The sequence below is a fragment of the Abramis brama genome (genome assembly GCF_963993115.1).
Source record: "Abramis brama genome assembly, chromosome: 19".
In the NCBI taxonomy this organism is placed as follows: Eukaryota; Metazoa; Chordata; class Actinopteri; order Cypriniformes; family Leuciscidae; genus Abramis; species Abramis brama.
The window spans coordinates 29,562,096-29,574,380 of NC_139981.1; the positions used below are offsets into that span (position 1 = coordinate 29,562,096).

Sequence of the window (12,285 nt, forward strand, 5' to 3'; positions counted from 1 at the left end):
AAGGATTGGCAGCAGAACATAGCTTTATAAGGACTACGCCAAGCAGAAGTAAGGTTGCACATATAGGCTGATTCCGAGGCATGGCGTACACTACTATCACTCATCGCTTCCCTGAACAAAGACGAAAGACGGCGACTATACGACAGAAAAAGGGGGCTATAATCTGTGACGAGATCTGCCCGTGAAGTGGAAACACTTAAACAACCAAGCTCAGCTGAAATTCTTCTCTTGTCATGTAAATGTACTTCACCATGAAACGTCTTGTTTCGTCATGGTAGCGTCCTGCAGATAAAAGACATAATAACCTGAACAGAACAAAGCTTCTAGTTAAACAGCACATGGAAACCCTATAACATATTATATGGCCTGAAACAGAAAAACAAGCCAACAAATTGGCTAAAATCACGATCAAGTTTTCTTTGAATATTACTTTGTCTTCACTAAGAACAAAAATTGTGGGTTGCACTTTATTTAAAGGTGTCTTTGTTACACTGTAATTAAACATTTAAGTACTGAGTAATATTAATTGACTACAAAGGGTTTGGTTTATGGGTTGCACTTTATTTTACAGTACGTGCACTTACGTGTACTTACATTGTATTGTCCTACTGTAAGGGAACTATATGGGTTAAGGTTAGGTTTAGGTTCAGGGTTTGTACCTATTTATTACCCAGTTATTGTAACTACTATAATAAGTACATAGTATGTATGTACAAGGGGAACAGGACTGTAAAATAAAGTGCTACCGGTTTAAGGTTAACCGCATGTAATTATGCATAGTTTAGACTTACTATAGTACTTATTACATAGTTTATTACTATAGTAACTACATGTTATAAGGACACTGTAAAATAAAGTGTTACCATAATGTGCCACAATCAGGATTAACTCTTTCCCCGCCATTGATGGAATTTTCCGGCAATCCATGTTTTCACAGTTATATGGTAGGGGGCGCTATTACGCATCTTCTGAAAGAGTATAATCTCCAGATCAAAACACAGGTGAAGAAGAAGCAGAAATCGATAAAAGCATTGATTCTGCACGTTGTAATCATTGACAAAAACGCATTTTTTTAAAATCAAATTAAATGGTGATTAAAAAAGTAAGAACTCTTTGTGATATATGGCATGTTCAGATATTCATACATCAAAATACTCTGGGGGACATGAAAATTTGAAAAAATGCTGGTGATGTCTTGCAATTGAAAAAAAAAAAAAAAAAGCTGGAGGGGAAAGAGTTAATATACAGTACCAATGAGATTTCACTGTGGGCGGAGCTATGCTACACCTGGTTAGAACGCAGTATTTTACCACATCTAGCCCTTCACATTTTATCATTAAGATCAAAATACTGTTCAAAAAGAACTGTACACTGAAACCATGTTTTATACATTGTTCATAAGGTCGCATATCTACAAATCTCTCAATAGACCCTTTACTTTGAATAATAGAACTATACTTTGTGTTATATTACCTTGGCATTACATTTCGGAAAACCAGTTAAAGCTGCTGCATGAGTGTTTGTAGCCGAGGGAGTGATGGCAAATTTGCAATCCGTAATCAATCTCTTAATATTTTTTTCCTTTTCGTAGAAACGCTATTTTTTGCTTTTGAAGCAAATGGGAATGCAAAACTTATATTTGTTGTAGTATCTATTCACCACAACTATGATGAGTTCTGCTTCTGAGAACCCTAGAAATGTGAAAAGTGTCCATTTGCATCACATCTTTTGGTCTTTATTGAACAGGACAAACTAATGAGGAACACAATGTGGATTTGGACTGCTGTGAACAACAGCAAACTGTACAAAAACTGTTTACACTATAGCTTACCGCAAATGTTGGAGTAATGCGTGAGCACGACTTGCAAACATTTTAACCCTGAGCCTGATAAGACTATTAAGAACATTCTGAATTTTCTTTTTTGTTTTAAAATAAGATTATAGCATAAGTATTTTGCTAATGAATCACACACCAAACACAATGTTGAAAACACACACAACTGAAAAAGATCTAATAGAAGATATTTGCCGCAGTGCGTCAGGCCTACACTGAATGAAGAAACAAAAGAACTGCTTTAGGCCTGTCTCCTGTTATTTTCCAACTCAGCGAAATCCTATTGTGCGAGTGAAAAAAGTTAAGTTAAAAGCTTAGCGTGGTATGTGAAAGCAACTGTCCAACAGTTGGCTAATACCAGTGAATACTTTTCACTGTATCCTCCCTGAACCCACAACCAAAGACTCTACAAGTTCTACAGAGCTCAAGTCACTTCTCATTTTTACAGTTATTGATCTAAAGGAAAGATTGGACAGTATGGTATTGGAAATTACTTTCCATATTGAAATAACCTGAGCAATCATTATTCTCCTTCACTTGCTATATATCAAACATTTCACAAATTCAAATTTATATCTCACTTCTTTGAGTTGACAGAAGTTACAAACGTGTTTAATAGGTGTTCTGTAGAAAAATGGTTGGGCGATGATTTTTAATGATATAATGATATAATGTTATGCTCTAAATACCCATAAAATGTCATTCCTTAAAAACCATTTAATAGGCTGAAAAGTCATATCACCAGAAGGACTTCAATAGTTCTAGTCAGTGGTCTGCTCGAATAAGTGATCATGTTAACCCTTAAATATCTATGCTTGCAGATTGTTTTGAATGATAAAAAAAAGAAAATACTGCATGTTTAATACATCTTAAAGTGCTAAGGGAGGGAGTGTTCTTGTTCTCCTTTTGCTTTATAAAAGTCACATAATGAGCTTGGCTACAGCTTTGACATAAAACGTTCCACCAAACAGAAACTTCACCCAAACCATTTGCAAAAAGTGGTTTTGATGTTTTTGTCAAAGAGCTCTTGCATCCCAAAAATACCCTGCCATCAAGATCGAGGCTGTAATTTGTCCTTACCGGGTGTGTCTTTGTCTTACTCAGTGAGGTTAAAAGGGAAAACATGCTACATTTGTCACATAAATCTGGCAAAATTAACAAAATGATTTAAAGATGGCAAACTCGGTACAATAACTCAGTAATACCTGACCAATTTTGTGATATTTCATACAGGATTTATTTGGAAAAATATTAAGGTGATTTTTTTTTCATGGGCAACAGTCATAAAAACAATTCCTGTAAGTTTTGACAGCGTGTTTAAATACATTTACATCAGGAAAGTCACATCGACCCGAAGTGCCTTATTTACAATAGACAAATTTGCAAAATGAAAAAGATTTTAAATTACATCAAACTTCACGCACACGAAAAAAGAAACCACAAACACATCGATCACAAATAACATTTAAATAAAAGAAATACAAGCTTTCCAAAAACAAAATCAGTAACAAACATATTTGATGGCAGTGTTTTTCCTCAACTGATCTATGTAACGATCAGAGAACTTCCAGATACACACTGCAGTCAGTGCATATGCATACACAGTATTCGATTCAAATGTGTGTTAAATACATTAAAAATACAACCCATCATAGTGCAATGAGGTAAAACCGTCCCTACAGGAAGTGCAGCGAGTCCACTTGGCACGTTCCTGGGAAACAAACTTTGAGAGTCCGAGCCAGTATGGCCCAACGTCCTTTCCTGCAGTCACTGTGTTTACTTCAGTTGAGAACCAGCTCATTCTGAATATCACCTTCAACATAAGTTTCACAGCAGCAGTCACATGAAGGAAACCTTCCCTCTGGTTTGAGCAGCATTACTGGAGTAAAACCTCCTGTAGAACAAGATGAGCTACAGCTCTGTTGTGGCGTTACACCTGGAACAAGAAGAAATGGCATACGTTTAGCGTTCAGAAATCTAGATTTGCAGACTAACGTCTCAAGACTGCAAACACTGGACTTACCTCGGTTGCAATAATACATTCATCCTTCTCCTCTGATAAAACAAAGACTGACTGGTACTTTGTGTCTTTGCACAAAGAATCTGTATGTTTCCTCTCTGAAGAATCACTGAAAATGAAAAGAATCAGCTTTAGTACTGCATAACAACACCTTGTCTAAAGTAACCAAAATCCACACACAACAATATTTACCTTTTTAAATGATTTCTGTGTTTCTCCTCTGAGTCGGACTCGAAATCCTCGCATTTTGTTGCTTCGCTCTTCTCAGAGTCCTCTCTACCCAAGTCCTCTGGCTTTAGCTCATGAACAAGATTGTAATCCACTAGAGAGTAACGAGATTTGAATCCGTTTTTTTCTCCGCCGGTGGCGTCGCTCTGAAAGTCCACTTTCTTGTTGATGTTCTTTACTTGCGTGGTTCCGATGACGCTTACGGACAAGTCCTTGTCTCGGCTGCAGTTGTTGGTCAGGTTGTTCATGGTCTCGATCTCACTATGGCTGTCGACTTGCTGGCTCCTCTGCTGCAGCTTAAGACGGATGTAGACGACCAAGATGGTGCCTCCGATCAGGACTAAAAGCACTAAAATAATCCCAGCACAAACCGCCGTCCAAGGAAAGGCTCCATCGTCCTCGGCATAAGAATATCTTTTGTCGGCTTCCTCAACAACGGCTTGTCCCTGTGAGTTCTCCGGGAGCAAGAACTGACAGTTACGTCCTCCGTAACCCGGGATGCAAGCGCACACATAGCGTCCGTCCCTCTCATGACAAGTGGCACCGTTGTGGCACGGGTTGTGGAGGCACTTGTTGGCCGTGGAGGTGCAGTTCTTCCCGTTGTATCCAGGTGGGCAGGTGCAGGTGTAGTCGTTGAGTCCGTCTTGGCACGTGCCGCCGTTCTGACAGGGATAGGCGGCACACTCATTGATGTTGTCTTCACAGTGCGTTCCAGTGAAACCCTCAGGACACTGACAAAGATAGGAGTCCACAAGATCTAGACATTGGGCACCTGCAGAATAAGAGTAAGATAGAAGACATGAGACAACTGATTCAAACACTCCCTCTTCAGCATGTCAGGGATTTGAATGGGAGCAATCAATGTACCATTCGAGCAAGGGTTGGAGCTGCAGTGATCAATCTTCTTTTCACAGTTGAAACCAGCGTAGCTCGTGGGACACTGACAGAAGTATCCTCCATCAGGGTTGTCAGCGCAGCGTCCACCGTTGAAGCAGGGGCCGTCGGCGCAAGTCATGGCGCTCAGCTCGCAGTTTCTTCCGTAGAAACCAGGAGGACATGTGCAGCTGTAGGTGTTTTCAAGATCCTGTGAAATTCGGAGAACGATTGAGAAGAAGTTAGGACATTGAACAAAACTCAAGTCCTATACAACACATAAAACAGAGATTGAATTGACTCGCATATTCATTAAAACTCACAGTGCAACTTCCTCCATTTCTGCACGGGCTGCCAGAGCATTCGTTGACCTCAATCTCACAGCTGTCTCCGGTGAAGCCAGGTCTGCATGAGCAGGTGTAGCTTCCCTGGCCAGTGTTGGTGCAAGTGGCCCCATTCTGGCACGGTTTATGATGTGTGCAGTAATTAAGATCTGCAACACAAAATAAAACATGAAGGTTAGTCTTCTCTGCTCTGCTGCGTACAGAGTCAATGGACAACTCTAAACCAACAACTTGTTCAACTACTCAGTTTACGATGTCAAAAGGCTCACCTTGGTTACAGAAGAGGCCTCCCCAACCCTCTTGGCAGTTGCATTGCCATGGCTGTTGGCAGGTGCCATGCAAGCAGCCCGGATAGCGGATGCAGTCGTCACAGTACTTTCCATTAAATCCCACTCTGCATCTAAAAACACCACAGAGGACCAGTTAGTATGTTGTTAACTTCCACAGCAATGAAGGTTGAGTGTTAAAAATCTCCATCGCACTTACTTGCATTCACCGGGTTTGTCGCAATACCCATGGTCTTCGTCGCATCCCGGAAGACAGATTGCTATAAAGAGAAATATTTATTTATTATTACCAGTTCCTTTCTGACAGACTCCATTATTATTATTCTGGCACAGCTTTACCAAGCTGCTCACTCGTACTTTGTGAGTAACAACAACAACAAAAAAAAGTTCTCCTCATAACCATTGGAAGGACACTCTGGTTAACACAGTTGCACTCATACAAAAGCTTCCTAAACAAAAGCCCCTTTTTTCTCTAACTGTGGGTCAGAAGTCCCCTTTTTCACTCTGTTCATCCAACCCCCTCCCCATAATGTCCCAGAGTCGGCGCAGATAAGGGTGGACAGCTGGTGTACATGGTGCCAGTGCAGGACAGCTGCTCTATTGTCTACCTTCACTCTGCAGCTGCCCCCTTCCAACAATACCTCACCGCTCTGAGCCAATCAGCGCCCAGCGCTCTGCCAAGTAACCAATCAGGCGTTACATTTAATCTATGGCACGCGTGCCATTATTTGGCCAACGTCCCTCATTTGAATCACACAAACGCCTGTTGCTTGCAACCATAGCGACGAAGTTTGTTATTGTTGTTTTTCCTCGCGAAATACCGAAGCATGCATGCGCACTAAAAACTTTCAAAACACAGGTGCAAAATATAGTATATACTTACATTCGGTGCAGTAATGCCCTTTCCAACCGGAGTTGCAGATGATTTCTCCGCGCTCTCCGCAGGTAAAGTGGCCGAAAGTGTCGTCGCGGGGACGGCAGAAGACAGAGCAGCCCTCGCCGTAGTAATGCTCATCACAAATGAATCTGTACGAGTACTTCAGCTCTGTCCTCCCACCGACCTGTAGATCTTGGGACCATTCCTCGCCCACTGTCAGGTGCCTTTGGGTGGTCACGCGACTGATCAGACGTTCTGGGTTTTCTGTGGACGTTTTAAATTGTGCGTTAGCTCATTGCCGCACAATGATGAATAAAAGCGTAACTTCTGTTAAGTGCATTTCGCGTTACCTGTCGACAGATCATCGTTGGCATCGGTGTGCAACGCTTCGATAATCAGCGAAAATGTTCCCTGAAACATAGAAAATTACGCGTTAATATAAGTTGAAAGGTCAAGATTAGACTAGAAACGCATTCCTCCACACTTCCCTGCTGATTTACATATAACGGAAGATGTGAATGGCTTGAGGTGTGATCGCACTGGGGATTCGGGCTTCATTTTTCCGATTTCACACTTACTTACTGCAGTAAAATGAAAGGTTTCGGAATTTCACACTGAGCTGACAATTATATTTCAACCCAGGGGATGTGACTTTTCCCACCCGCTAAAGCGTCTAAATACCCACATCCTGAGTCATTATAAATCATTATGCTGTAATAAACCACATCAAAACGGACAAATGTAGGCTATCAAGATAGTTTATACGGTAGCCTACAATGTAACGTTACAAAAAAAAAAAAAAAAAAAAAAAAACGCAAACTACTCACCGGCCATGTGAATCCAAAAGAGAACTGAATGGGATTGGTGAACGAGCTGTCAGGAAAGCTCTCGGGAACTTGGAAGGAGTTTGATCCGAGCACTGGGGTAACGGACCCACCGTAAGTGCACGGAGGATCTGGAGACACATTGGCTTGGTAATGTTTCAGGCAAATCCTAAAAAAGGTTTTGCATTCACACTGCTGAGCCTCTGGCGCGGATCCTTTGCAGCAGTTTGCGTTGCCTGTCACCCCTTTCTTGTTAAGAAACTCCTGCAACTTTAACTCGAAAACCCCAGAACAAAACCCCTGAAAAGACATGCAAATAGAATCAATTACTAAAAGTTGCCATCATAATGTGAGATCATTGCTCACTACAGTAAATCAGACGTTGACTTTAATTACCTGGCTTATCACGACACACAGCAAAGCCGCTATCATTAGTCGTCCCATGGTGGAGATGATCTGAACTGTGTTAAGCTTCCACGGGCCAGGCGATTGTATGAGACCGTGTCTCAATAAATCATTGAGGCTCGAAGTTCTCCACTCAGTGGGAGGCAGATGCTCTGTTGCGTTCACTTTATCTGCTCATGCAAGCCCATGAAAGTCTCCCTTGAAAAAAAAATCAAGCAATTAAATCCCAAATACGAATATAAAGAGGAAACCCCGATGCGCAAAAAATGGGGACGAACAAATTCCCTCAGAAGGCGAATACTCCAAGTTGTCAAAAGTTTGCAGTCCACTTAGTTTAGGAAGCAGGAAAAAAAATGCAGAAAACCCAGGAACAGGGTTCTTATCTTATTTTCCGTTTATACAATCGGCGTGGAAATGATCCAAACTTTCCTCCCGTATACTCTTGTTTCCATGTGAGAGACTGACTGGATTGTGCGTGTTTAGTGTCCCAGTCCTCCTCCGACCGGTTATATACAGGCAGAGACTGCTAGGGTAATGAGATGCAAATGAGCTACTCCCCAATCTGGCTCTGGTTGTCACAAAGGGACACTTTTCAATCCACACCATCCCCAACCCCCCCCCCACCCCCCACCCCCAAGAAAAGAAGAAAAAAATCGGCAAATGGTCACTGAGCTGTAAAATGTGCAACTCTTTGCCACTGGGAGAGAGAGTGTGTGTGTTTGTGTGTGTGTGTGTGTGTGAGAGAGAGAGAGAGAGAGAGAGAGAGAGAGAGAGAGAGAGAGAGAAAGAAATAATTTACATGCAGGAAAATAAGCAACCTTGAGAATCCTGTACATCCCACTCTGACCTAAAACCACAAATGACATCACACATTGCAGGAATGTCGCATTCCTGATAACGGGACAAATAAGTAGCCTACAGCGGGGTTTACGGTGTTTCTGGGCTGTTCATTGCAATATGACTGAAAACTCTGTGGATCTGTGTATTGTCTTTTATTAGTCATTAAAACGTATAGGCTACAGGCTATATATTACATGTGTGCTAACATTTTCTATTTTATAATTAGTTCATCACTGTAAAAAAAAACATTTTCACAACTTTTTTCACAACTTTTTATTTTGTCCAATCAACTTAGATAATTAATGTGGTTCAGATAACATAATATTTTGAGTTTCTACCTCAATGAACTTAAATTTTTGAGGCAACCAGGTAACTTACTTTTTAAAGTTAACCCAAAAATAATTATTGCATATTTGAGCTAGTAAAAGGTTTGTTCTTGTAAAACATTATAATAACAACAGAATATCAACCCATGATTCTTTTCAATTTTAACTAAACTTTTTTATCATAGTTAACCTTGTGATAATTTTTACCATAAATTAAAGCAATATATGCCCTATATATTTGTTGCTTACAGCTAACCAATTTTTACCGTGGCATTTTACTTCCGTTCAGATGACAACATTTTTACAAGTCGAATCAGGGCCTTAGCTCCTCGCATAATCAGGTCATGCAAAGTGAACATGTTTATCCCTATGAACCTTCTGCGCTTTTTTTAACAAAACTTTCATTTCAGTGGTTTGAGTTTTGGTGACTCTATAAGTTCGAGTTTCCATCTGGATTGTAAACGCTGAACTGGTGTGTGTCGTTCGCGTGGCTGTCATTAAGGCACTTTGTTATTGTGTGTGAGGGGAGAATAAGTTTTCTCTCTCTCTCTCTCTCTCTCTCTCTCTCTCTCTCTCTCTCTCTCTCTCTCTCTCTCTCTCTCTGTGCTCTCAGCTGTATGGTAATTCACACAGCACCTGCTCCCCTCACAATGAGAATGAGCTCCCCTCTCTACACGTCATCCCTCACAAAAGTACCTAGCAGCTTCTGTTGTTTTGGTGTTTTATCAATTATTTTGCGTTTAATTTGACGAGGAAGTTTCCAATGCGTTTTTTAATCGTTCATATTGTTAAATGAATCGCGCTTGCCCTCTTTTCGCTCTGTCTCGTGAGCGTTTGTTTGTGTGTGTGTGTGTGTGTGTGTGTGAGAGAGAGAGAGAGAGAGAGGGAGGGTGGTCTTCATTAGTGCGTTAATTAAAAGCGCTCGCGGTTTTCAAATCCAGTGGAATGCAACAATACGTGCTTCGGTGACACAGTTACGCGTTGTAGGGAGCCAGATAAGCAGATCTGACGAATTATGAAAATAATGCGTTTAGAAAATACTTCAGTCCTACTCTAAGCATGCATTGTTGTTTAATCGAACGCGTTTGCTGATGCGATGGGATGTTATCGCGCGACAGGTGTCATTGCATCACACTCCGGAGCGAGTTATTGAACCGCTGGCCGTAAATAAGAGCGGAACCGTGTCACCCAGCTATCATCACACTATTCTTTGCCCTGACGTTGCACACATTTCCCGATTAGCCCAGCAAAGCATCACTGAAAAGCATGCTGAAAACCCTCAGATTTATGCCCACTTCGCTTATTCTTTTCAAGCATAATTTATGCCACGCGATTCTGTCCTGGTTAAATCAAGCAGAAAGCTCCTTTCTCGCATTCCTCCTCTTTTCTGAAGGTGGACTATGGGGAGACTGTTTAACTTAAGTGTTTCTATAGGGGGCTGTTGTACTTTAACTCCTGCCCACCAGTAGCTGCGACAAACAAAGCCGGGACTCGAGCTCTGACTCTTCATCTTTCTTTGCGCTTTAATTTTCATTGATTCTGAATACAAGGGGAGCCCTCGGGGACTCTCTCTGAAGACGCGGACAGCCCCCTCCCCAAGCCAACCATCTGCTACCAACCAAATGGCGTTTTTTCACATCACAACTGCATGTCTCCACTGCCTCTCTGGACAGTGCGCGCGCACGCGGGCTTCCTCCGTATGAGACTGGAAGCATGTAAAGAAGCAGCACATGAATGCCGCTGATGGGCCATATGGTTAGGGAAGCTGCTGGAAGTGGCCGTGGGAACACAGAGTAACGGCTTGTGGGAGAGTGTCTGCGAATCGCCGCAGATCCGTCAAAAATTAAGTAGAGCGCAAATGTTTGATTTTTTTCTCTCTGAATGAGACGGCGCAGTCCTATATGAAAGTGTTGTGGCATCAAGCACGTGAATACGTTTTAACCTTATTTTGTGTTCAGGAAAAGGACAATGCAATATAGTGATAGTAGATTCCCCCCATCGTGACGCAGCAAGGACTCGCGCTGATTAAAATAACAAAGGATGTGTCGCGTGCATGGCTCGGGTGGCGCGCTCATTATGAAAAAAACAAAAAAACAAGAAGAAACAATAAAACGCACTGTGAATCAACTGCATCCTGTCTAGGGAAGTTACTTTTTCTTTTTGATTACTTGAATCAAATTCTATTTTGAGAGAGAGAGAGAGAGAGAGAGAGAGAGAGAGAGAGAGAGAGAGAGAGAGAGAGAGAGAGGTGAATTCTTCAACAGGCTCGAGGACTGTCGCGTGCCGTCGTCCTTTAGGGAACATCTGCCCCTTTCCCTGGGGTGGTTTTGTTTCTGTGAGAAACTTTGGTTCAAAGAGGAAGAAAAATCAATAGTTCACCCGAAAACAGAAAAACTTGTGCTAAGCTATACATGAATTCCTACGTCTGCCAAATGTGACAACACATCTGTTGTTTCCATTATATAATTAATAGCTTTAATAGCTGAAGAGTTGAGAGGAAGAAATATAAACATAAATACATAGTTTTATATTATGAATATCATTCTTGTTACGTTTTCCCTCTCTATCAGTTTGTGAAACTCATACAAGTAGGATTGACAATACTGGATAGGTCCGCTGCCCTAATTAAGTGCTAAGTTTTATTTAATGGGGGAAGATGCCCCCCTTAAGAACAATGTGGATTTACTTTTCAATTGTAACATATTTTTAGATATAAGTTTAGCATGCAGGTGCAGGATAAAGTGTTATTATCTGAAATAAATGGGACACATTTGCTAATTTTGTTGCTAGCACAAAGTGTGCAACCCCCCCCCCCCCCCCCCCCCATAAATTACTTTTGATATAATTATTATTAATATTTAGACATTTTTTTTCAAAGTGTCAGTAATGTAAAATACTAAAAAACGAAATAAAATTAAAAATTTACTTTGACAATTTAGTTGATAATAGTTAAAAACGCAATGACAGACAAAGCAGAATCCCTGTAAAAGAGACTCGTCTGAAAGGTAAAATGATTCTATGACTTATATGCAGGCATATGAATATTTACGTATTTAATTGGCCATATTTTAATTGAAAATATGTAATAATAGTAACACTATGAATGCAAATTTTCACTTATCTAACTAGATTTTAATTAAAGTGAAGATGTCTTAAATGTACATCTGGAAATACTGAATAATAACCCCACTAATTATTAAATAAAAAAATATTTACACTTGTAACAACTTGCCACTTGAGGCCTTCTGTGACAATTCTCCACACATATCCCTCAGTAACAGATAGACACACAAAAAACTTTGATATTCAACTGTTATAGATCACTATTTTCCAGAGACACAACATTAGATCATTTGACCTCAAAACTGTTATATATATATATATATTTTGTCATTTCATCTGAATATATATATATATATATATATAT

At 40.7% G+C, this 12,285-nt stretch overlaps 1 protein-coding gene across 1 annotated transcript; it reads right to left on the reverse strand.

Moving 5' to 3' along the window:
* Positions 1-3,051: 3,051 nt before the first annotated feature.
* On the reverse strand, positions 3,052-8,173 carry dldh (dihydrolipoamide dehydrogenase). The gene is made up of 11 exons (XM_084093920.1): positions 7,684-8,173; positions 7,291-7,587; positions 6,814-6,874; positions 6,470-6,727; positions 5,786-5,846; positions 5,569-5,699; positions 5,279-5,448; positions 4,950-5,166; positions 4,047-4,854; positions 3,858-3,963; positions 3,052-3,770 (listed from the first exon to the last, which is right to left on the reverse strand). Exons 1-11 carry the CDS (start codon positions 7,729-7,731, stop codon positions 3,765-3,767), a joined length of 2,163 nt encoding a protein of 720 aa, XP_083950046.1. The 5' UTR covers positions 7,732-8,173; the 3' UTR covers positions 3,052-3,764.
* Between the last annotated feature and the right edge of the window lie 4,112 nt (positions 8,174-12,285).

Bases quoted from the DNA above. Each gene is read 5' to 3' on its own strand.
- dldh (XM_084093920.1), bottom strand. From the start codon at position 7,731: ATGGGACGACTAATGATAGCGGCTTTGCTGTGTGTCGTGATAAGCCAG. The intron at 5,847-6,469 runs GTAAGTATATAC...TTCTCTTTATAG, and splicing joins AGGGCATTACTGCACCGAAT to CAATCTGTCTTCCGGGATGC. The intron at 5,449-5,568 runs GTGAGCCTTTTG...TTTGTGTTGCAG, and splicing joins AGGCCTCTTCTGTAACCAAG to ATCTTAATTACTGCACACAT.